At 36.1% G+C, this 26,819-nt stretch overlaps 2 protein-coding genes across 2 annotated transcripts in view; both read left to right on the top strand.

Moving 5' to 3' along the window:
* Window positions 1–7,119, top strand: part of LOC590265 (sterol regulatory element-binding protein cleavage-activating protein) — a 34,720-nt gene extending 27,601 nt beyond the window's left edge. Inside the window, exons 20-24 of the mRNA XM_030985027.1 lie at window positions 293–441; window positions 1,425–1,505; window positions 2,332–2,544; window positions 3,234–3,296; window positions 4,103–7,119. Of these exons, the coding sequence (XP_030840887.1) occupies window positions 293–441; window positions 1,425–1,505; window positions 2,332–2,544; window positions 3,234–3,296; window positions 4,103–4,282 (686 nt within the window). The 3' untranslated portion in view covers window positions 4,283–7,119. The remainder of the gene's footprint in view (window positions 1–292; window positions 442–1,424; window positions 1,506–2,331; window positions 2,545–3,233; window positions 3,297–4,102) is intronic.
* Window positions 7,120–15,702: 8,583 nt separating this feature from the next.
* Window positions 15,703–26,819, top strand: part of LOC584933 (dnaJ homolog subfamily B member 6) — a 22,917-nt gene continuing 11,800 nt past the window's right edge. The window contains exons 1-4 of the mRNA XM_030985202.1: window positions 15,703–16,077; window positions 19,862–19,957; window positions 21,323–21,432; window positions 25,934–25,996. Of these exons, the coding sequence (XP_030841062.1) occupies window positions 19,893–19,957; window positions 21,323–21,432; window positions 25,934–25,996 (238 nt within the window). The 5' untranslated portion in view covers window positions 15,703–16,077; window positions 19,862–19,892. The remainder of the gene's footprint in view (window positions 16,078–19,861; window positions 19,958–21,322; window positions 21,433–25,933; window positions 25,997–26,819) is intronic.

Below are 26,819 nucleotides of genomic sequence, written 5' to 3'. Positions count from 1 at the left end.
ATAAATATGGAATTTTGATGATTCCCAAGTGCTTATTGTTTTATTCTATACTTGTTCCTCTTCAAAATAAATCTCTATTTTGTTCCTACAGTTACAGTGAGCTACGATTGTAGTCGCTAGTTTGACATTCAGTGATAGGCTTTTTGTCTTCGTTGTGATACATCACAAATAATTCTGTCCATTTCTTATACTGAATTTAGGGCAGGGGCATGTTGGAGACGCAGTCGCATGTGTCTTGTTAATTCTATACTTGTTGTTCTTTATTATAACTTTCTATTTTGTTTTCCTGCAGTTACAGTGAGCTATGACAGCTATTACCAATACCCACCAGTGGTTCACTTGAGTCTACTGAAGACTGTGCAGGCTCATCAGCAACCCATCAATACTATACAGGCTAATGAAGCACAACTCATTACTGCTAGTCAGGACTATACGCTAAAGGTAGGATCGGGATTTAGCTCATGCTGCAATGATAATTATAAACCTTTAGGTCAGTCAGGAACCACATGACTTTTACAAGCCGATCGCCTGTCTGATTATCAAGATATTTATGATTGAAAAATCGAAATCAAATTTTGCTTTTGCCAAACGGTTCTGTCCAAGGTCCTCTACTGTTTTTTAATTTACATTAATGATCTTACACATTCAACTGCACCTCCCAGTTAGTTGAAATTTCATTTTGAAGCACAATTTTGTTAGGGCTTCAATATAACACCGTATCACAGACTCTGATAACACGCAGGGCCATGCATCTCAGATTTAACATTGTTAAACGATCTCTTTAAAGATACTCCATAGTTTTAGTGGCTGCCTTGTTTCTTGTAGGGTGGAATTTAAAAAATTTGTTTTGATTTTCTTTGTTTTGTTATCCTTGCCAAATTTGGCACTGGATTTTCCATTATTATGCCTCTTTAGAAATTATCTTTATTGTATAGAATATCAAGACCTCACCTTCAGTCAAAGAATTCAAGATTACATCATGGATTCTTTTAAATGAATGAGAGCCCTGATGGGGCTGGTGAGCACGAACCTGATGAAATGCCTAATTCCCATAGACTCAATACCGGATCCAACCGGTTCCCTTATGCAATAGGTTAACCTGTTGACTACTGAATTGTAGAATTCCCATAACCAAATGACTATGGGAACCGGTTGGATCTGGTATTGAGTCTATGGGGAATTAGACAATTCAGTAGTCAAATTATGGTTTAACCCATTGTTTACAGGAACCGGTTGGATCCTGTATTGAGTCTATTGAACCATCGACTACTCTAATTCTCATAGACTCAATACCAGATCCAACCGGTTCCAGTAGGCAGTGGGTTAAAGGCTTTTTGGTTCTTATTGATTCATTCAGGTATAACCTGATCATCTTCAGAAGATCGACAGTCATTTCATTTATTTCTTTTCTTTTACTTGTGCAGGTTTATTCATTAGATGATCTGAGTTGTAGATTTACATTGAGGGGACACGCTGGCAGTGTCACATCACTCTATGTAGATAAGGTAAGATATTCATTCTCATCTTTAGCAAATGATTATTACTTCAAATGCCACAGTACGTTTCAGCTTTGTTTGATACAACTCAACAAAATACTTGCCTTACATTTTATTAATTGTTCGTGAAGTTGACAGACTGGAAAGCTCCTGATGCTCTCAGCAGTGCCGTTATATATGGTTTTGTCCTATAAAGAAATATAAATGTACAAAACTGTGTGTATGAATGTTTATAGTATGTATACTATTTTTCAGTTCAGCTTATTAATAGTTGCAAAAAGAAACAAAATTTCTTTTATTCTAAATTCTAACCTGAAATCCCTTTTTCTAGAAAATTGAGTTTATGGCGATTCATGATTAAGAAAAGAAATGCATGTGTGGTGATGCTCCTTTATCCATTAGGCCATTAAACAAAAATTTCATGTTTAGCGTCCCTGCCCGCTTCCTTTTTGGGGCCGCTTCCTTTTCTTTCTTTTTTTTAATGAAAAAACATACTGCTAAAATGATCTATTTTTGATTGATTTTTTTGTTTAAATGCCAGCGGCCATCTTGAAAATAGTCCGACTGTCAGGGAAAATGTACCGAGCGGCCATATTGAGCGGCCATTTTGAAGAAAAAAAAAGGGGCCTTCTCCTTCCTATTTTTCTAAAAGGCAGGAGGCTAAACTTTTTTTGATGGAGGGGGGGGGGGGGGGGGGGGGCCTCAGGTTTGCTTTACTTGCCTTCCTGTAAGATAAAGATTATGTGACTATGTTTCTGGAGCTGTCCAGTCAAAGCTGTAATATAATTGTCATTACTGATTGCACTTGACATCCCTCTTCCATTCTGGTCTTTAGGATCCATTTATCAGCATGGCAAGCGGATCAACAGACGGCTTGGTGAGACTGTGGGACACGTCGCGGGGCGATATGTTAAAGGCTCTCAAAGGACCTACTAGTACAGTTCTCAGTATTACATGTACATCACAACACGTTCTGTGTGTGAGCTTAGACAATAAGCTGTGTGTATGGACGAGACTTCAGGGATGGATGCTGCATGTTATTCAGCTGGTGAGTTAATTAGAATGATTGGATTAAGAGGAGTGTGGGAGGGTTAAAGGGGATGTAGCATGAAGAGACTATGTGGCTTTCCCGTGACCTGACTCAGGACCAATTAGATTTAATACGACTACGGACAACGTGACCGTAGTATTCACGTGCGTGCAACATACGCGAAACTGAAGAGGAGAACTTCGGTCTTCTTTGCGAACGCTAGCATGCGCTGAATGTTAATCAAGTCCATTCTTTTATTTGCAGTTGTCCAAAAGAAGTCGTAGATGGCGTTAATCAGTATTTTCCATGCTTCACCCCCTTTAAGAAGTGGCTTGTGAGGGGTGTGAGAGGGGTATTTCATATACCCCTCAGAATGTATTGTGTGTTTGCTTACCGTAGACAATTAGCTATCCATATGGATTTGACTGCAGGGATGGATGTTCCATATTACATAACTTTAGCTTCTAAATTTGCATGGAAAATGTGACAGAATACAGGTTTTTTAATTCTTCATGTGGCTACTCTTGTGACAAATCTCAAGTTGTTTGTATAGTTACCTGAGAAAGAAAATTAACATCAAAAGTAAGGAAGAATGAGAAGCCATGTAATATAGATTGTAATCTCTTTGAAAATCCCTCCCTGTTTCTTTCCATAGCATTGTTGAGTGTCTATTGTTGTAACTCATTTGTATTTGTTTGTTTTCCTAGGATGGTGGATGCAGTAGTAGTGTTGCTACCTTGAATGATAAACTCATGATCACTGGTGCTCAGGTATGATGTGGTTCAGATTTTGGGTCAGTGATTAAAGGGATAGTTGAGTTTTAATAATTTTTTTGTGAGATAATGAAAAACTGAGTGTCAAATTTGAAAGAACATATTATTTAAATGACAAAAATCATCTTTTTTTGATCAAAATCGGTTCAGAGATGGCTGAAATATCCATAGATGTAACCATTTCTAATATTGTGGGCACTAGAAATGTTGTAAATAAGAATAAGAGCTATAATTCCATGAACTTTGATGGCATTTGCAGTCTTAAACAACAACTTGACTATCTCTTTAATTTAAAGCACAGAACGGAGAGAAAATTGGAAAACACAGTGTCATATATTATCAAACTTTTGTGAATCTAGACCACATACAAATTTGTGAGAGTTTCTGGTTTTATGGCAATGTAATTTTGACAAGAGGAACAAAGGTTAAAATAATCAATTGTATGAAAATTTCATTTGAATATTAAAATGTGGTCATGATTACATACTTTGAAATGCCATTCTCCAGCATGGTCTGTTTCATAGGAGCATGAGTTTTGTTTATTTCAAATTATTAAAAAATCCTCTAAATTCATGAATATTTTTGGAGATGATGGTATCATTTATGTGAATCCATCAGCTTTCATTTATTATATCTGTGCAAAAGTGCTAACCTCAATAGCTACCTGCCTTTCATTTGCTATTAATACCTGAATCAATATGAATACCATTTGATGTTGTACATGTACATATTTTCCAATAGAATACAGTTAACTTCAATATGCATCCTTCCATGTTTATTATCATTTTATTTATCTGTTACAGGGATACCTAGTTGTATGGGACATCGTGAGTGGAGAACCAATCAGAGAACTTAACCTTGGTGATAAGCACGTCCGTGTGAAGAACATACTCCCCGTTGACAACTCACCAACGATCGTCTGTGACTTCGGCAGCGAGCTGAGACTCATCCAGTTCCCACCGAGTCTCGAGAAGATAGACTGAACAACTGAAAAAAGGGAAAGGAAGAAGAAGAAGATGGATGAGAGTTCTTGATGACTCCGGTTCTATCTAGCTGTGGCAAGATTCACTGCAAAGTGGAAGAGAGAGCGAAGGAGCATGGTCAGCTGAGTTTCCTCCAAGACTTACAAAGTTTTCACCAAGCCTCTAGAAGATAGACAGAAGAAGTGTTTGGAGAAGAGGAAGATGAAGAAGAAGATCTTTCCAACCCAGGTTCTTTTCCATTCAAATGAGATCGGCTGAAGAAATGAAGAGTAGAAGAGAAAGCAAAGAAAGATGATCACCTGATACCAACCCAGTTTATATCTCGGTCTGGGAAATCTGATGATGGGCAGAAGATGACGTACCTCTGCTCCTGTCTAGCGGTCAAGAGGATGTACAGAAGAAATTAAAGGAAAAGGTGAAAGGTAGTGGGAGAGGAAAATAATTTTCTGTTGCAACTGCATGTATCCATAGCAGTCAGAGGATAGAATGATGGAATTGGAAATTTGTATTTCTATTCTTTTGTTTGTAGAAGAATTGATGTAGAAGTAGAAGATAGATGTGAAAAGATCAAATGTAGGGGGCGAGAACAGCTTCTGCCTCTAGTAGCCAAGAAGCTTGATGGATGAGGTGAGAAGAGAAGTAAATGTTAGAGTTCAGAATGTTTTGTTCTAAATGATTTATGAGAATATAGAATGAAGAGGTTTATAAAGTACATGTAGAGCACAAGGATGGGGCAGAGAAAGGAAGGTTAGACGACATGAAAGGTTTTCTCTGTCGTTGGAATTATGAGATGTAAAGAATGGAAGAAAAGACAAATAATATGAGCAGATATGTAATGATAAATGATCCTTCTGACAGTATGAAATGATTGTTTTCTTTGAATACATAATGGAGAGAAAGAGATGTCAGTATGTCAAATATAAAGACTAAAGAAAGTAAACAAATCAAACCAGAGAAATGGTGCAAATGTTTTTTTTACTCTTTTGAGGATCTCCGTACTCCAAAAGTGTTTAAAAGAAGCAACCCACCATTAAATATTTATACCAAAAATAAAAACCTGCATTGAAGCAAGGAACAATCTTTCTTTGCAAAAGTATTTTTTGTTTCCTTCTTTACATCATTATGGTGCTACTTATTTTTATTTACTGGAGACAAGTATTTTATATCATATACCAAATTGTTAAAACATTTTCTGTTTGTATACGGTAGTATGATTCAGAAGAATACACTGTGTAACAATGATGGGTTGTCAAATAATATAAACACCACATAGAGGCGTTCATGGCGCTCCAATATTACCCTTGTTTTTATACCCTTCGACAATAGAATAAATAAAATTAATGATCAGTATTTTCATGCCTATATGAAAGTTTTTCAAGCACATTGGGGATTTGACGAGGAATGAAGGTTATAGTTGGTTTTGTTTGATGGAAAGCATGTGTATGCTTGTAAGTCTCTGAGGGAATTGGTAATAAAGATTAATGCCTTACTAAAGGGCACTAGCGCATCGATTTGGTTTCCCAGGACCCAGGACCACCCGGTTACGAGACCACTGCTCTACCACTGAGCCATCGCGTCTCACAGTGACACACTTGTCCTATCATTGTGTAATGAAAGCGAGTGGAGAAAAGCAATTTATCTAATGCTGTGTATTCATGCTAGTGCAATAAGTTCACAATTTACCCTTTTATTCAAAATCATTTTCTTTGCATCTGATAAATTGATGTTCTGTGTAATATTATCAGAGAGGAACTTATTTTTCAAATTATTAGAAACTGCATTCTATGCCTACAGGTGAATCTGAATACCATTCCATTTTGTATGCTGTCATTGAAGTATCACTCATGGTTTAATTCTGTTTTCTTATCTATCATTGTTAAAATGCATGTCCTTTTCTCTGTTAGTTGAACTTCATGGGCTATTTATGATGATTATAAATATTCTTCCTGTTGTAGCCCTGAGTTAAAAGTCTTTAATAACCCTTCGGTTGCTTTCTTTGCCCCCCCCCCCCCCCTCCCCCCTCCCCTCCCCCCGCACAGTTGCTCATTTGCCAAAAACGTGTTTTTGCACAAAACAATAGGTACCAATAGGGGGAAGGATTGCTTTTTGCAACACACAGTAGCATTGAAGAATGAATGATCCTGCCCTTGAATTGCTACATGGCAAATTTTTTTTGACACTGGTACAGATTAATCTTGCACTGGACACAGTTAAATGATTTTAAAGTATTTGGTTTATCTGTCTCATGATAAATACAATATGGCACAGTGAGATTATTGTGTGGCATGTAAAGAGTTAATTTATTAAAGTGAAGAGCTTTTGTTGCACAACCACTCTCTTTCCATTGCCTGTGGGAATCAGGGGACTCCTGTATCCAAATATTTTGAATGAGATAATTCAAGTATCCAAGTGTCAAGTTTCAAGTATATTTATTTCCGAATCCTTTTCTTTCCTAGTCCTTTTAATAGTCAAAGGGTCAATTTTTTTTAAATGTTATAACGGGAGGTTTTGATGGTGTTATAACTGGAAGCTTCGACTGAATTTACTGATGTATTAAATAAAAGGAAAAAAGAATATGCAATATTTTTGTATCGGTACTGCGTCCATTCCATTCATGTAAATAGTAGTCTGATAAAACCTTGCCATATATACCTGCTTTCATGTCTTGCATGCATAACTGTGTCTGTTCAAAGCCATAAAGGCGTTAACTCTGTGTCAAAGTATGTGAGTTAAGGCCCTTCAGGCTCCAAACAGATTATTTGATATGCATATATGCATCCTTTCAAAAGACCATTTTCGTAATGTTCCCAAATTTAATGCATACGTCTTTGTGAAGTGCATCAAATCAATATTTCATTCTTTTAATGAATAATTGTATTTCAATAGTCAGAATGCAAATTGCATAATTACATGTTGTTAGGTAGGGCAGGCCATAATGTTTGTCCTATCTGGCAACAACTAATGTATGCAGTTCGCCTTCTGGCTTTTAAAATACAATTATTCATAATGCAATAATCTGTATTGAGGTACTTCACAAAGGCGTATGCATATTACTTGGTTACATTAAGAAATTGGCCTATTGAAAGAGCCTCTTTTGATAGTCTAATAACACATACCAATACACCTTTTGTAATAGCAAACAAATAGTTTCTTTATACATTGTTTATATTCAGCCAAATATACTAATTGTGACTTCTGTTTTTTATGCAAGTTAATGAAGTAATTCAAACTCTAATGATTTAGTTCCAATCCATTGCTTTTCTCTTGAGAAGCTGATGACGTTGAATGATGCTAAATAACACTGAGTGGGGGGCAGGGGTTCGAATCTATTACTTGTCTATTGAGAATCTACCGATTTTGAAAGATGCTGTATTCTTTGTGATGAATAGATACTGATCAGAAGTATGAAATACGGAGTGGGGAAGTAGGGTATTATCTCAATGAATGCATTTTATCTTGAAAGGATATTCATTGTATTTGATTTATTGAAATAATGAGCTGGAGTGCTGTTTTTCATATGCAAATTATTTATGTGCCTTTGCAGGAAACTTGTGGTGTTGCACTTCAGATTGATGTCTTACATTATTTTATTTTAGCAATATGTGTCTTTGTGAATTTCGTTTTATATGAGTTTTTTTTTTATATTTGAATCTCTTTCTCTTGTTATCTTGTTGTTTCTTTCATGCACATGTACAGTTATCAACTGAATTATTCATACTTATTGTAATTTTTTTTTTCTTTTTTGTAGCTCAATAATGAAAAGGTAAGCTGGATTAAATTTGGGTCTTTGTTTAATAATTTAGAATATAAGCTTTAATATGTCACATTCTCAAGAAACATGACTTGGGACAAATCAGTTTTTCACATACTTAGACAATTAAAAACTCTGTAAGGGTATGAATAATTTCGTTGTTAACTGTATAGTTGTATTCCTTCTCTCTCCTCCCTCTCTGATATAATTGTATAATTTTAGCATTTTCTTTTATGTTCTTTGATCTCCCTTTTGCTGCAACATGCTCAAATGTTTCTTTCTAAGCCTTGTTTGTGGTGATAATTGTTGCAATCATTTTTAATTTTATTGGGTAACTGTATTCATCCAACTCTTGTGATATATATGAAATATATGAAGCTGCATGAACATTAGTGCATTTACTGACATTTATCAGTGTTTGAATTGTGAAAATTTGATCACTTTTCTCCAAGCAAGTGCTACAGCTTCTTCTTGTGAAAGCATTATACAATCCTGTAAACACTTTGCTTAAAATGTTTGTTTTTATATTAATTTTTCTTTCTGTTTGAATCTCGAAAGTGCAGCAGAATAGAGCAGACATGAAATATGTATTTTGGTGCAAATAAGATGAATGGTTATTTCATAGAGAGTATCGATTGGATGTTGGAAGAGATATCCTGGTATATCCTTGCTACTGTGATTAGGAGCTAAATGGACTATTTATGTCAATGATTGAATAAAAATCAATATTTATGTTATTCATGGTAATTCTTCTTTTCTTTTTTTGTGAGATTGTAAATTCATTATGATGATGATGATGATGATGAAGATGATAATGATAATGATGACTATGATGATAGTGATGGTGGTGGTGGTAATGATGATGATGATTATTATCATAACAGTAATGATGATTACGATCATGATGATAATGGTGGTGTTGGTGGTGATGAAAAATTAGGTGACAAAATGATTATAATACCTAAGATATGAAACGGTCATTAAGATTTCCATCTAGGCCTACATAGACATAGGATATCAGACTATGACATGAACACTTCTTTCTTTTTCTTTCTGAGGTTGAGGGAAAATTCAGTGAACTGAAGAAAGAGGGAGAGGGAGTGAGTTAGATGGTGTGGAAAAAGAGAGGGGGTGCATGGGTCAAATGGGTTTTAAAAAATTGCTGGAGACGGCAAGCAATCCATCCAGTAGGTATTTTCATTTCTATACACTGCATGCCGTTGGAAGCCATAGTTTGTTAACTAATTTTGTTAAGATTTATATGCTAGGTAGAAGACCTACGGTATATCATTTGTTATTCAGCCCCCTTTGCCCCCCCCCCCCCCCCCCCCCGTTTTGTCGCATGTGAGAGCAGTGCCTCGACGTGTTGATGAGCACTCGCGCAGTTTGTTGATGATCATAAAGCTGCCGCCAAAGTTTGTGCTTCGATTGACGGATTATAAAGATGCGAGTAGTTGCTCTTGAAGCTCAAACCAGGGAATCGATAGAGATCAACCTTCTGCTCAAACCCAAGGAGCAGAGGCGGTGGAGCCGGGGGCAGGGGGTACAGTACCCCCACTTGTTCAAGTACCCCTAAAGTGTCCTTTTTTCATAGGAAAGGTGACCCCTTTTACTTCAGATAAGTGCCCCTTTTTATTTCTATATAATAAGTGCCCGTTCCATTCAAATTCTTTTAAGAGCCTCTGATAAGTCTGAGAGGTGCCCATTTACTTTAAAAAGTGCCCTTTCTCATGTGATAAGAGCCACTTCCCTTTCTCATAAATGCCCCTTCTCACACGTCTGATAAATGGTGCCCCATATCAATTCCTTTCATAGCAAAAGCGCTCCTCACAATTTCTGTAAATTTGGCAGTTTAACGCTACGCGTACCGCCTTGACCGGACTGTGCGGTATCTGTGCAGTTCTGTGTGTAGAGAGGTCGGGCTGTATTCATTATTTCTTGGGGGTGCATAAATTGCTCTAATTATACGTACGCGTGTAATGCGCAAGTTTATTGTGACGGCACTAAACCCATCCCACTCATTGTTCCCCTATTTTCATAATGGTACTGACCCAATGAAATGTAGCGCAGTGCGCTCGTACGCGCTGCGCTGCGTGTGTACTTGTACATGTACTGTACATGTTCAGTTATATGTATGCATAGCATTACGTACAGGGCTAGCTAGCTGGCACAAAACCCTGGGTCGGGCTTCTAAAATGGGACATGAAGCATGATTTGACATGAAAATTGACGGAGCTAAAAATGAATCAATCAAAATGAAATTTATATGTATGAAAAGCTTACGTATCATATGTCATTGTCTGTGATTGAGGATTTACAAATTTGACGCAAAACGCGTTGCTGCAAAGTTAAAGATTGGTTTATTGAAAGGCAATCGAGCACAGTGCGACCGATCCATTGACATTGTGTATGAGAGAGTATTTTTTTTAAAATGGATTGTAAAGTTCAACGTCAAAGTGACGGAGGTTTTTTTTCAAGTAAGGGCATGGTTTTACATGGAATATAAAGGAAATGTTTCCTTCTTCTCATATCTCGATTGAGGATATTATTCTCAATTTCGATTTTTAATGGTAAAGAAAAGTGTAAAAAGATGTCGAGAATTTTACCATATGTCATGTAATATAAAATGCGCGCGGGTCGGTTGATCTCCCAAAAGGAGCGCGAAGGAATTGATATGCAAATATCTTTAGAAAGTGTCCATTGAGTCCTTCATAATAAGTGCCCCTTTCCATTGTTACAAGTGCCCCTATTCATCTCAGGTGAGTGCCCCTTTTCAGGTACACAAAATTCCCCTTATCACCTGTGACAAGTGCCCCTTTTCACGTGCCCCGATCCTTTCTAATTAGTCCAAGGTGGACATGAAAGACTGGGCGAATTATCTTCAATTTGTAAGAAGGGTATTGAATTAAGTGAAAGTTTGACAAAATCTAGTGATGATCCGAAAATTATAGTTGACGGTCGAAAATATAAGTTCCCTTGTGGGAACTGTGATAAGCCAGTCAAATGTAATCAACACGGCCTTCTGTGTTCTTATTGTAAAAAATGGTTTCACACTAATTGTCAAGCTATCAGTTTTTCAGAGTACCGCAGGTTATATTATGAATGCCCTGATGAGAAGTGGAATTGTTTAACATGTTGTCTGCCATCTTTTTGTGAATCAATATTTACTGACGATTGTTTAGAGAAAGAAAGTCAAAACGAGGATAGACTAAAAGAAAACTATTTTAAGGTAACGCGCGTTACACTTGAAAAGCAAGCGATAGCAAGAATAATTCAGCCAAACCTCAAAGATGAAAACACTTCTCTTTTTCAAGAATTTGAAGAAAAGTTTAAAATTAAAGGTCTTCATTTTTTACACCTCAATGTGAGGTCTATTCTAAACAAGATATCGGAACTTAGAATTCTTTTTAAAAGAAAAAGGCTGTCTATTATTGCTTTCACTGAAACATGGTTAAACAATTCCATAAATGATGAAGAAATTGAAATAGACGGATATAAAATCATACGCCATGATCGATCCTCTGGCTCTGGAGGTGGTGTATGTTTCTATATCAAAAATGATATTGCATTTAATATTATGGATGCTATAAGTACTGGAAATACGGAATCCCTGTGGATAAATTTGCTTATACCAAGATCAAAACCAATTGTTGTTGGCGTTCTGTATCGACCTCCGAAAAACAATTTGTTTATCGAGAAATTGTCCAATATTCTTGATACATTAAAAAAGGATGACGAAATAATTCTTTTAGGAGACATGAATATTTGTCTTCTTCGCAAATCGCCACTGGCTAAAAAATATATTGACTTGTTGAGTCTTCATGGGTTTAGTCAACTCATTAAAGAGGCAACACGCGTTACACCTACATGTTCTTCTCTATTGGATCATATTGGTTGTACCAAAGAAATAAAATAAGTCAAAGTGGTGTCATTGATCTAGGTATTAGCGACCATTATTTTACTTTCTGTACACGGAAAAATGTTAGACTGGCTATAGGTCATCACAGGACTAATGATATCAGATCCATGAAAAAATATACAGAAGAGTCTTTCAATCTTCAACTATCTGTTGTTGATTGGTCACGAATAACTGACTGTACAGATGTAAATGAGGCATGGTCAATATTTCAACATGTTTTTATCTCAAATTTGAATATGATAGCGCCACTGAAACGGATAAGAATAAAACAAAGATCAGAAACTTGGGTGACTAAAGATATTCTTTCCCTAATTCAAGAGAGAAATATAGTATACAAAAAATGGAGGAAAAGAGCAAAAGATGAGAAGCTCTATAAAAGATACAGAGTATTAAGAAATATGGTCCAAAGAGAGGTGAAAAGGGCTAAACTCGTTTACTTACAAAACAAGATAGAAGAAAATAAACAAGATTCGAAAAAACTTTGGCAGAATCTAAAAAGCTTAGGATTGAAAAATAAGAAGCGAAAAGAACAAGAATCTGTCATTAAAATTGATGGGGAATTATGTCATGATAAGATGGCCATCGCTGATGAATTCAATTCTCATTTCACAAATGTGGCTGCCAAATTAGTAGACAAACTCCCCCCTTCCAAAGACTTTTTCAGCGCAGACAATGATTGTATTCGTGACTTTTACGAAATAAAAGGTGTACGTGAAAACAGCTTCGAGTTATTACCAATCAGTGAACAATTTGTTTTCAAAGAGTTACGTAAGTTGAATGTATCAAAAAGTACTGGGTTAGACTTGATTCCAGCTAAATTTCTAAAAGATGGTGCGAAGGTTTTATTTAAGCCTCTAAGTTACTTAATGAACCTATCTATCTTGACGAGTACTTTTCCAGAGGATATGAAAATAGCAAAAGTGACTCCACTTTATAAAAAGAAAGATAAAACTGATGTTAGCAACTATAGACCTATTAGTGTTTTAAGCGTAGCATCAAAGATTCTAGAAAAATCGGTCTGTGTTCAAATTGAAAGATACTTCAAAGAAAATGATATAATTTATGAATTTCAATCTGGTTTTCGACATGATTATTCGACTGAAACATGTCTAATTCATTTGACTGATTATTTGAGGAGAGAAACTTCCCAAGGGCGCTTTGTTGGTATGGTGCTCCTTGATCTGCAAAAAGCTTTTGATACAGTTAATCATTGCGTCTTATTGAAGAAGTTACAACTAATGGGTTTTGATAAGGCAAGTTTAGATTGGTTTAGATCCTACTTATCTAATCGGCACCAAGTAGTGGCCATTCATGATATTCGTTCCAAACTAATGCCTATAACTTGCGGTGTTCCTCAGGGAAGCATTTTAGGCCCAATTCTATTTTCAAGTTATATAAATGATATGTGTATTTGTATAAAAGACTTCAAACTATTATTGTACGCAGATGACAGCGTACTACTCTATTCAAATCCTGATCCTAAATATATTGAGGAAAAGCTCAGTGAACAGCTGTCTACGTGTGTCGATTGGATGACTGATAATAAGCTTTCTTTACACTTGGGAAAAACAGAAAGCATTTTATTTTGTTCTAAAAGTAGTTCTAAAAAGTCATTTGAATTCAAAGTGACACACAATAATCAAGCAATCAAGAGAAAAGAGTCTGTGAAGTATTTAGGCATTGAGTTGGCTAGCGCAATTTCATTTTCATCTTTAGTAGAATCAGTTGTAAAAAAAGCAAATTCTCGTCTGAAATTTTTGTACAGATATCAAAGTTGTATGGATTTAAAAGCAAGACGTACACTCTGTTTTGCTCTTATTCAATGTTTATTTGACTATGCTAACCCTGCATGGTATAGTAACATAAACAAGTCAGATCAAAAGAAGTTGAAGATTATACAGAACAAAATGGTGAGATTTATCAACTGTTCTGGTCCAAGAACTCATGTTGGCTATACAGCGAACTTTCTAAAGCTGGTTTTCTTGAAGTCGACCAAAGATCAAAACAACTCGTATTGCATCATGTGCATAAAATATACCATACTAGGTCGAATCATTATATTCGATCCAACTTCGATCTTGTTACTGACGTACATGATTATAATACAAGAAATAGACGATTCAACTTTAACTTACCTGAAAGAGTAGGTAGTATTGGAAATTCGTTTTATTACAATGCCATAAAACATTGGAATTCCCTTCCCAATGGTGTAAAAGAAATAGGAAACTATGATCATTTTAAGAGGAAATTAAAGGAATACCTAATACTTGACAGTCAGAGAAGAGAAGTGAATGACATGTTATATGATTGAAATTTTTATTCTTCTGTCGGTTCATACTTTTTCATGTTGTATATACTTATGTTTTCGTACGTTATAGAATTTCTACAAATTCATCATTATTTTCCTCTTCTTCCTTCTCCTCTTTTTCTTCTTCTCCTTCTTCTTTTTCTTCTTGTACTTAATATCATTTCTATCATCAGTTTAAATGTTGTTATTATTATCTTTAATAAGTAGTTCTTTTAATTTTCTTATCCGTCTGTAAATATTACTATTTTAACTTATTAATTTTATACATGTCTGTAAGGGACCCCACTGGAAATAAGCTCTCGAGCTTTCGTGGGTTATCCTGTTCAAGCTGACTTTTTTTGATCTGTTATTATTGTATATTGTTGTATGTTGGAAGCTTGTCGAATAAAAATCAATCAATCAATCAATCAGTGTCATTTTCCTTCTGATAATTGCTCCTTCTCCGTTTTCACAAGTGCCTTTTTTTATCCGAGGAGAGTGCCCCTTTATCAGGTAGGCGCGGATCCAGGGGGGGGGGGGGGGGGTGAGCGGGCGCTTTTTAATTTTGTTTTACTTAACACCCCCCCCCCCCCGGGCCCTGTCCACACACCAAAAAGGACCAGCAAAAAAAAGGGGTAAATAATATAAATTGTGACCAGAAAAATTACATTTTCTTTTTTGCTCAAGGGGGGGGGGGGGGGATTTAGTAAAAAAATGAAATTTAGAAAAAGCGCTCATTGTCGACCAGCGCGATTTTCACATTTTCGGCGTCAAAATAGAAGGACAAAAAATAGTGCTCATTATCATAGGACCTAAAGCGAAACAAACAATGATAATCTCTGATAATCTAACACAAGGGCCTACCAATGTCTAAAAATTGTAAAATTTTGCTTTGACGTTTCCCTTTGTATGATATTAGGTGCCCCTTTATTGTAAATCATTATCAGATAAAAAAATATAGTAGGGCCTATACAAAGAGATAAAGACAAAACAGAAATAAACAAAGATATTAAGAGACACATCGGGGAAAAGATACAGAGAGAGAGAGAGAGAGAGAGAGAGAGAGAGAGAGAGGGAGAGAGAGAGAAAGAAAGAGACATGGGGTGGTCTTATTGCCTGCCAAGTATATGAAATACTTGGAGAGAATGAGTCATCGACCCAGAATCTCCTGGATCTCCAGTCTCCACCCTGCAGTCATCAACATCATCATCTGGGTCACATTATTGTGTTTGATGGGTTTGATAGATGAAGAGGGTTTGAACAGCATTAGCCATACGTCCTACCCAATTATCAATTAAATACAGCATGAAATAATTATGCTGTAAGTCTGAAAAGTAGAAATAGAAGAAGAATCGGATGGCATCAGGGATTTGTTTGTCTTCCTCTTCCTAATGAACTAATTGTTTTTTGGTTTTGCGACTCCACCATCTCGCACTCACGAGAGCTCAACTTTCAGCTCCAGCGATCATCTTTCAATGATAGGATCATAAAGCTTCCGTGCGTTCACCGCATTAGAATGCAGCATTCCTTCCGTACGGAAGGGACCGACCGATCCAAGCAGCTGACCCGACAGGGGCCGCAGGGTTTCGAGGAGGAATGCAATACATGCCATTTTTAGCCGCTCAGGAATTCGTGACTAAAGGAATACGTTGCTAGTCGTTTTTCTGTCGCCGCACAAATGGATAAACTCCGTCAAATCACCTGAAAATCTCCATGTTTTGATTGGAATCAAATTTTGCGATTGTTTTTCACGGTTATTCAACAAATAATCTGGAGCTCAGCCATTCTTAAGCCCAGCAAAAGGGCTCTGATCCAGACAATTCGAGTGCGACATTTCGGTAAGTGTAGCTGGAGTGTTCTGCCTGTACGTCGGCATTGCATTGTGTGCATACATTGTGTGCATAATGATCAGATCACTGGCTTGCCATTGTACATGCATGCATGTATGTAGCTCATGTTTCATTTTCAGATACCGGTAATTGTGTTTTGGGTTTCAAAACCATAATGATGAGATAATATTGCATGCATAAACATTTGAGGTTCTTGCGGAGCTGGAGAGAGGGATGGAATAAGGATGGATTATGCAGTGCAGAGACGGTCATGGAATATAGAACAGTCAATTTATAAAACTATGAATATGATTTATATGAAATGTAGGCACTATGAACATGACAGACAATGAAAGCGGACAAAATATACAGTTCCTCAGGTAGACAATGGAACATCCCTTCACTGCTATTATGTGAAAATGTGTAGAACAGGTGAATATGCATGTGACACCTGTTCTACACATTTTTACATAATAGCAGTGAAGGGATGTCTCTTTGTCTACCTGAGGAACTGTATATTTTGTCCGCGTTCATTGTCTGTCATGTTCATAGTGAGGGAAGGTCTATCTTTATTTTCTTCTTATTATTTTGTTAACAAGGGGAGGGGGGGGGGGTGAAAGTAGGGAAACTTGTTAGATGATTCTGAATTTAATAGGCCTTTATTTAGAAAGTAAATACAACACTTGTTTCACTTCTGTTTCAACAGGCTAGAATTAGAAAGTAGGGTCTAGATGAAAGACAAATTTTTCATCTAATAAAAGTAAAACGGGTAAAAATTCATCACTTTCATAAACTTTAATTGTATGATAAAATAGATTTGTTTTAGTACAGTGGTTGTATAAAAACACGTCATTTGCTATAATTATAATTAGCGTGAACGTATGAATAGGCTACTATGATTGAACATTTTTAAAGGGAAATTTATTTAATTTTCTATTTTGTAGTACAGGACGAATGGAAGGGTTGCTTGCAAGACACGGCACAGTGTTGCCAATTTGCGTTTTACTGATCGCACCTTCAAAACTCGTATTTTTAAATTTAATTGTTCTTTGCTCAAACTTTCACTGACATGTATGTTTCTCCCATTATTCTGCTTCTATCAAAACCAACTTAATAATATCAGGAATTATCACAAAGATTCCCGGTAAACCTTTGTTTAGACTTCCTAATGTACATGTAGGGTCTATATGACTTTGTATGATATTTTGATATGAATGTGAAATGAAAGTCTTCAGTAGGCCTACCGGTATACATGCTATTGAAAGAAGAAAAAATAATATTATCAGGGTGAACTTTTGTCTGATTACGGTAATGTTTTCTGAGAATGTGGCATATTAAATCTTACATGTAGATTAACATCAAAAATCATTCAACAAAGGCCCTGATTTATTCTACCTTTTATTCTTGAGTTATAAATGAAAAACACAAAAATCACAAAATTTACATATACACCCTGTACAAGGGGTATGATTAAAGTCGGCTCATGCACTCTGCTGTTATCGTATATGTGGGGGGCTGATAAAAAAATCTACACACATGTACGCTGTATGCATTGTAGGGCCGAATCGTTGAATGTTTTTCTGCTGTGCTCAACACTACTTGGGCATTGTGCATTTTATGGGCAATTACTGGGTTTCACATCAATTGCAACAAATAATTGCAATATTACCACTTTGACATGAGCAAGAACTGGTGACATTATTAAAACGTAATCTCTCTTGCAATTTGGAAATATCTGGAAAGATCAAACTCGGTGTCAGAGGGGCGTAAATTTGTATCATTTATAACAGGGTTGAACCCTTTCTAGTTCTCAGCGGATGGATGACACGGAATGCAATAAAATGCATATACCGGTAACTGTCGCAGAGATTTTGTAGGACATTTAGAATCTTATTGCTTTTGATTTCATTCCTATGGTCTATGGAGGCCGCTCTTGATGTAGCTGAAATGAAATTTTGAGCCTCGATTCAATGTGTATCAACTGATAGCATGCAGGGCTCACTATAGAATTTATGGAGTTGCATGCCTTTTTAAAAGCTCTCTTGCCTATAAAGAATATAAGTTGCAAACTATTTATGCTGTTTGCAAGAGTTCAATTGTTCAATAACCAACTGCTGCCATCAAAATAAATGTATCCATCTACAGTATCCAAAGATCTATACATTTTAAAAATTGTTATTTGCCAGTGAATTACCAAAAGAGTTGTTTTCTTTTAAAATAAGCAGTACCGGTATGTGTTTAAAAATCATAGTACATGTACATGTAGGAAATGAATAAATCTACTAATTAATATAGGCCTACAATTGTTGGAATAACGATTTCCTGTTTGATCTAGCTCTTTGAAGTTCTAACACCTAGCTCACTATAAACACCAAGGAATGCTGCTCTACTACAGTACTTTTAATGTGTACCCTGTATCTCTTTGGTGTTACGTGCATGATGACTGTGTTTATTTACACTGTCTGTGCAGTGCCTACAATGTACATGTAGGTCACACAATGCTGTGAACGAAGTTGTTGGTGAAACAAGAACAACTACAATACATGATGTGTTTACTCAAGGCAAACTTTCTTTGTACTTGTTGATATTGTGTATTGTGTAGATGGTACACTTCTATAATTCACCTAATTTTGTATGACCTGGACCCTGTCTCAAGAGTTACAATTGATCCAAATCAATCGCAAGTCCTGTATTAATTAATCAATTGCAAGTTTGCAGTCCCCTATCTCTTAAATGTACACTGTACACATATACATACTACAGTGTAGTTGTGATTGATATTAGTGCTGTAGTCAAACGTTTAACCGTCCGATCTGACCGCCCATGGCGGATTCCGTTTTCAATTGGACGGTTTCGTTTTCCCATTTTTTTTTATTTTTTTATTTTTTTTTTTAAATAATTTTTTTAAAGTTTCGATTTAGGCCCCTCCACCTGGCACTATGCCTGTCAATGTCTCCCAGCTCAGTAACCTGTGTGTTGACTCACCACTCCGAAACTAGAACAACACTCCAATTTGTCTGTCATCTTGGTTTGAAAGTAATCTTTGTAATACTGTAGATCTCAAACTGTACCACAAGGTTCTATCCTAGGACCTCTACTGTTTTTAATTTACATTAATGATCTTACACATTCTTCTAATAATGACATTGTTACTAATTATTTGTGACAAGTTCACAAGCACAAATCGGCACCTTCAAATACACCTCGCGGTTAAATGAAAGTCCTTCCCGCTTTTTCACACGGACCTGGCTTTTGACTGGCGGTTAAACCGAATTGGAGATATCCGTGATGTTACAGCACTAATTGATATCAATCCAGATAAGTTGCGATTGATATCAACTCTTAAATATCAAAGACGGGGCCCAGGTTATTTTGGAAAATTGAACACAGACACAGCCAGTACAGTGTAGGCCTAGTTTCAGATGACTAAATTGACCACGCATCAATCCAAAAATCATCTTTAAAGTTAGCACACTTCAACTTTACATGTACATATGTACTTCATTTTGCTGCTCATGTTTTATTAAGTGCTAGGAAACTTTGAGTTCTTGTGTAGGCCTATAGGTGTACATGTACTGTAAGTTTTGCACATGAGCATGTACAGGTATGTTTGAACTTGTACCCTAGATATTCTTGCCATATATTTTTAGCACGCACTAAAAATTCTTTGAATTCACCATTATTTGCTTTACAAGGGGTCAAAAGTTCTGCAACACATTTTACATGGTTGACAAACAGTGAGAAGAACGTGTAATAATTCTTTGTTCTTTGTCTCTCTTTCGTCTCTTTCCAGCTGTGTGTTTGTTATAGCCACAATCATCAAGATGCCTGACTTCTACCGAGTCCTCAACGTCGCAAAAACCTCCAGCGAGACTGACATCAAGAAATCGTAAGTTACTTGTATAATGATAATTAGATGATAGTAATGTACCATGTACAGCCCAGGGTAATGCGTATGGAGCCTTTGATAACTATTATTAATTACCCTGGCTTTAAACCAATCGCCCAAACTTCCCACCCATAGGTGCTGGAAGTATACCGTTATAGGGAAATGCTACTAATTTCCAATTCAACAATATGCATTTATAAGCTTTATTAAATAAGTACAAACGTACAAGATAGATTACAATACAATTTTGCAACTTAGATTTTTACAAAATCTAACTTTGATGGGTAGTTTGCTTTTAATGCAATTCCAGACAGTGCAAGCCTGCAAGGTAACACACATTTGTAAATATAGATCTCTCTCAGATTAATTTGCCAGAGTAGTAACAACAGGCAGATGAATACTTAGGTTTCTATGACGACGTTTGGATGGTGGAAATGAGATTTCATTACACAGGAATTGCCTGTATGCCAATTGATTAGCGACTCTCTCTCTCTCTCTCTCTCTCTCTCTCTCTCTCTCTCTCTCTCTCTCTCTCGTTCTATGGAAGGGTTGTTCATTGAATGTACTCTGGGATTTACTACAGTAAAAACCTGTAACTGTAAAGTTAATATTGAAGCTATTTCAGGATATCAAGGGAAAGAATATTCAATGACTGGATTGCTTGATCATTTACGTTTGTTTGCTTCTATTTTTCCCTTTTTCCCTCTTCATAGATTTGCATTTTTGGAGTACAGTACACTGTAAATTGTGATATCAATGCTCCTAGATATAATTGAATATCGCAAGGGAATCCCCCCCTAAAAAAAATCAAACACAATTTGTATTTGCCTGAATGTTGCTGATTTTATGTACCCATGTACACTGTAAATTGTTATTTTTTAAATTTTTGCTTTTCTTTTCTCTCTTTTTTTGTTATACCAAAATACCAACCACACTCTCTGCAAGTAACACATTGGGACAATCATATCATTCCTTTTTTTTCTTAAGTTAAATATGGTATTTAAAAAAATATATATACATGTATACCGGTATATTATGAGACTGGGCATCAATTTATTGTATGAGACACAGTGTCTGGATACTGAGCTCGCCTTTTCGAGAGGATTAAGTTCAGTTTTATCTAAATTTGATTCCATGTTGAATATACAAAAGTGTAGCAGTTTTACAGTACTACAAGAGATGTTGTCCAGAGGACAAAGTTATAGATACAAGACTTTTTTGAAAGGATCTGTTCTATTGCAAGAGACATTAATCTTGTACATGTACCTGTAAAGATACAAGGACAGTGAGTTATTACATTTTTAAGAGTTTCTATTTTTCAAAATCAATTTCTAATTTCTAATATCTGTCTCCTTCCTCTTTCAGTTACAGAAAACTAGCCCTTAAATGGCATCCGGACAAGAATCCAAACAACAAAAAGGAAGCAGAGAAGAGATTTAAAGAGATTGCGGAGGCTTATGAGATTCTATCAGATAGTAAGATAATATCCTTGCAAATTGCTTTCAGTATCATGAATAATCATGATTGCATACTGAATATTCATGAGTACTCATGAATATTAAGAATTCAATCATTGTACAGATAGATAGTATATTTTCTGTTTTAGTAAAGAAGGAAGCAGAAAAGAGATTTAAAGACATTGCAGAGGCTTATGAGATTCTTTCAGATAGTAAGACACCACCCTTGCAAATTGCTTTCATTTTCATGAATAATCATGATGGCATACTGAATATTCAGAATGCAATCATTGTACAGATAGATTTCATTTTTTCTGTTTAAAGAAGGAAGCACATACGAGGTTTATAGAGATTGCTGAAGGCTTAAAGAGATTGCAGAGACTCATGAGATTCTATCTGATACGGTAGTAAGATATCCTTGCAATCATTTTTTTTTTTTTAATGAATAATCATGAGTATCCATGAATATAATTATGAGTAGCAGGTAATCATGTTAGCCCATATTGTAGAAAAAGATGTTGTCTCTTTTCCTTTGATTACCATTTTGATGAATATTCGATATTCATGGATAAACATAATATACAGGTGTACACATGAACTCTGTACCAGGCACAGTGTATGTTATGTTGTAAGATCACAATTATGAATGAGTTATTTATTCAAGTTGCATACTGTACGTGGTACAATTTAATTTCTAAAAGTGGTCTTCTCTATTGCTGATTCTCGTCTGTATCATATAGTATACATGTATGTTTACTTTAAAATACTACAACATGCATATGACATTGGGCTGTAGCCTTGGACTACAAGTACAGTACAGTTGATTTCACCTCGACAGAATGTTGTGCACATTGCAACCTACTTCATAAACACTGTGAGCTATTCACATGGAGCGCTACAGTACACTGTAGTTACAATATTTGTGCCAAACAAAACACATTGTTTAGTCAGCCTACTGTACAGGTGTATGTACAGAGAGAACCGTGAATACTGCGCCATGCAATGAACTGACATGCATATGAAACTTAGCCAGTGGGAACATGACCAGCGTAATGTAATCATGCTTCACTAGCGATGTGTGAAATATGAGGCTCAGACATTTTATCTGTCATCTGAGCCTGGATGTAGGTACACAGCTCCTTCATAGTAAAAGCGTATATGCATGATCAGGGAATTACTATCGATTTCATCACCCATTATGCGTAAACAATTTGTATTGGGGGATTCCTTGAAGGGATAGCCCATAATATGTGCATACACATTACACATAGAGCCTTGTCAATATATATTATAGTATTAATGACTGCTTTGAGAGAAATAGTTGTTTTATTACGCTCAAGGGAAGGTTAGAATTGTGCTATTCCCCGAGGCTTGCCGAGGGGAATAGCCCAATTCTAACCTTCCCGAGAGCGTATGAAAACAACTATTTCTCGAATATTAAAGCAGTCATTAATACTTTTATATGCCGAAAAAAAATAGACTAAAAAATGAAAAATTAAAAATATTTATCATTTTTGTCGAAGACGGGATTCGAACTCTTGCGTACAACAAAAGGTGTACCGAAAACCAACGCTTAGACCACTCGGCTATGGCCCGCCGTTAACATGCTTGGCAGTTTTCTCCAATATATACATTATAATGGATTGAAACCGGCTTCGCGTGTGATGAATGCTTCGCAAAAGCTCCATATACGGACTCTTCTTTTACTTTTGCAATGCATATTGGCACGAACTTAGATCAAGATCTATCGGCAGATGTTGTTTTTTTGTTTTTGGAAGTTTATTTTCGTCTTCATGTCAACAATGCAAGATAAAATTGTCGGTAAGATCGATCGAGATTCAATTGTATTGAAATTACCGACCAATCCTTCGCACACATACGGCATCCTCCATCGCTCAAACCATATTTTAACATGTAAACCTATGGGGTAACCATGGACGCTGACCAACTTTTTTTAATAACCATGGTTATTAAAAATATTGAAATGTTTTATGCATGGTTACCGAGAATTTTACAGGAACAGTTGAAGTTTATGAATGCAATTCGACCAATCAGATGGCTGGATTTCTTAAGTGAGGTATATAAAATGTTTTATAATGCCCCCCCCCCCATACCCTCACACTCACACACTCTATCTTACTGTACACAGCTCCATCATAGCAGCACCTAGTATCATGCAATGCATGAAAGAGGCTAAGAGCATGATCAGGGAATTACTATCGATTTCATCACCCATTATGCGTAAACAATTTTGTATTGCAGAGGGGATTCCTTGAAGGAGAGCCTCTGTTCATGTGTACATGTACAATATTTTATAATGGAGACCCCCCCCCCCCCCCCCCTCTCTCTCTCTCTCTCCCAAACTCACACTAACATATTTTAACTGTCATCTAAACATTAATGTTCACAGCTCCATCATATTAGGGCGTGTTTATGCTTCACTTTTTCTGGCCAGAAACAGGCATCTGTTACGCGTTTAGTTTAAAACACGGTTGCGTCCATGCTCACTTTTGTAGAATCACCGAAAAACGGCGATCATGATCGCTGATCGTAAACTCACAAAAAGATGCGTTTACAATTTTTAAACGCGTTTAAATGGGGTCAACGCACTGACCTCTAGTGGGTCTACGTAGCATGCACAGTGAAGGTTTGCGAATTCAGCTGGAAGACCAATTAAGGCCACACAGGGAGAATTGCCTGGAGGAGCCAGAGAAGTGAGCATAAACAGTACACCGTGGAACTGCGATTACGATGAGCGTTACAAATCGCTCATTCTGCCTTCAAAATTTAAGCTTAAACGCACCCTTAGAAGCACCTATCCTGGAATGCATGCAAGAGCATGATCACGGAATTACTTATCAATTTCATCACCCATAATGCGTAAACAATGTTTACTTTAGAAGGGATTCCATGAAGGATAGCTGTTTAGGCTTATAGCGCCTTGTCAATATACAATATTTTTAATGGACCCCCCCCCCCCTCATACACACACTCACACATTTTATCTTGATGTTCACAGCTCCATCATAGCAGCCCCTATCCTGCAATGCATGCAAGAGCATCATTAGGGAATTACTATTGATTTTATCACCCACAATGAGTACAGTAAACAATTTGTGCTTTAGAAGGGATTCCATGAGGGACATCAGCATTTACAGTGTTTTTTTGTTAAGGACTATGGACAATATTTCAAGGATCCTTGGTCCTTACTCTTCAATAGACTCTTTTAATTCACCTACATGTACATGTATTACATCTTCATCTACAAATATTTGTAAACAAATTGTAAACAGGAATCATGCAATGGTTGTTTTTTAGTGTAAAGCGTTGTCACAGTTCATTGCCATACGTACAGTATAGTCCTTTTTAAGCCTTAAATCCTTTGACCTACTTGGAGATTATATTTTTGGCTCAACACCATTTGACTAGATTATACAAATGAGGCCATCTTAGCACAGGTGGAGCAATAAATCTATAGTATAATGATTTTAAAGGTATTACAAAGTTTTGGTAAATTTTGAAAATTGGCTGGATAGAGATTCTTTACAATTGTGATATATTTGGATGCCCCTATGGATGTATTATAAGCACTAAAAAATTTAGCCCCTAAAACTCTTCTGCTTTCGAGAAAAATTGAATATAAAAATTTACCGGTGCTCCCGGTAAATTTTGATAAATTTGAAATAGCTCCTACGGCCAGACGATAGTAGCTGCGACCATAAACAAATCTCAGAATATGCAGATCTTATATATATATTCCAAACGGTAATAGCAAATCGGTCGATTTTAGTCAAATAACATTGTTTTATAGCTAAATTAATATCTTGACCTTGAGAGGGCGCTATACAACATAAAGAGTTTATTATTTATAATTTAATCACTTTAGACTCGATTTCAACCGCGACAATGATCACTGAATATTGTAGGATTACATATGCTTTCAATATGTTCATGTGAACCAAATTCATTACCCCATACCAAAACTTTGTATTACCTTTAATGGCAAAGCTTGCATGGACATGAAAGGTTTTGTATGCTGTCAGAGTGTCAGTAAATAGGAACATCTGTGATGATTAAGCCCAGCTGAATGTATATAAATAGGTTTTCAGAGAGAAAACAACCATCATCATCATCAAGCGAGAATTATCAATATCAATCCAGTTTTTAATATGATATTTACATGTAACTTAAATTCTCCTTGTCAAGACAAAGCACAATTCAGATGAACTAATTTCAGTTCATTATGTTCTTTGTTTTTGCCTTTCATTTTATCATCTATTATTTAGAAAAATAATAATAATAAGTGAATAAGCTCTTTTGTACATACGGTGTAATGCACAAAAGAGCATTTTCTAATTCTATTGCTGAATGATATTGGTTTTAGCAGTGGAAAGTGGACACAGTAACAATTAGCAACTAAATTGTCCCGGTGAAATGCTTATTCTAGTAAAGGCAAATCTTACACCCTAAATCTAATTTTATTTTGCAATAATCTTTACTTTTGTGCTTATTCTTGCAGAGAAAAAGAGGGATGTATATGACAGGTATGGACTGGATGGTTTGAAGCAGCACAATGCAGGAGGTAAGTTTAGTTGTACATTATACAAGCTCTAATCCTAATCCAAATCCTAACCTGTAGTACGTTCACCTTTGTGATAATTCACATACATGTACACCTGTAGACTTGGTGATCTCATAATACAAAAATTCTTAACTTTCTTATTATTTGTCCAATTCATTTCAAACTTTTACCATCTTTGTCATCTTATATTTCTGCCTTCATAGTTCATACAGTACAAATGAACTTATTACAAGGGTTAGATTGCCCTTTAAAGATCTATGAACAATCCTTCCATCCGTTGAAGAAGTCTGTCTAGAATGATCAATAGTCCCTTTAATTGGAACTGAAAGGTTATTATGACATCCTTTTCAGACAATGGAATGTGAAATATGAAACGAGTGACAAACAGACGGAAATGAATTCCACACATAATCATCATTTTCTTTAAATTCTGAAATATGTTTATTTCAACTTTTTAATAAAGATTTATGAGCATCTCCTCCATCCGAGAAGACTTTCGAGAATGTTGAATAGCCCCTTTAATTGGAACTGAAAGGTTTCTAATGAGCGTCCTGTTCACAGGGCACCACAAGACTGTAAGGAGATAAGCTGTTAGTATGAGTGGATTAACAGGCATCTTCTTGATGAGATTAGCAGACGTACATGGGAGTGATTAACACAACAGTTATGATGATGATGATGATGATGGTAGTGTCTTAAGAATAGATTAAAGAGAGGGTTTTCATCATGCGCCAACTATTTGAGTGCTGACCATACAGATGAAGTATGGGACTTATTCTATTTACAGTCTTCACAGGGTTGATGGTGGAAATGGGTACATGTA

This window comes from Strongylocentrotus purpuratus, unplaced genomic scaffold (assembly GCF_000002235.5).
Source record: "Strongylocentrotus purpuratus isolate Spur 01 unplaced genomic scaffold, Spur_5.0 spur5_contig_835, whole genome shotgun sequence".
NCBI classification, from domain to species: Eukaryota; Metazoa; Echinodermata; class Echinoidea; order Camarodonta; family Strongylocentrotidae; genus Strongylocentrotus; species Strongylocentrotus purpuratus.
This window is presented reverse-complemented; position numbering and strand designations above follow the sequence as displayed.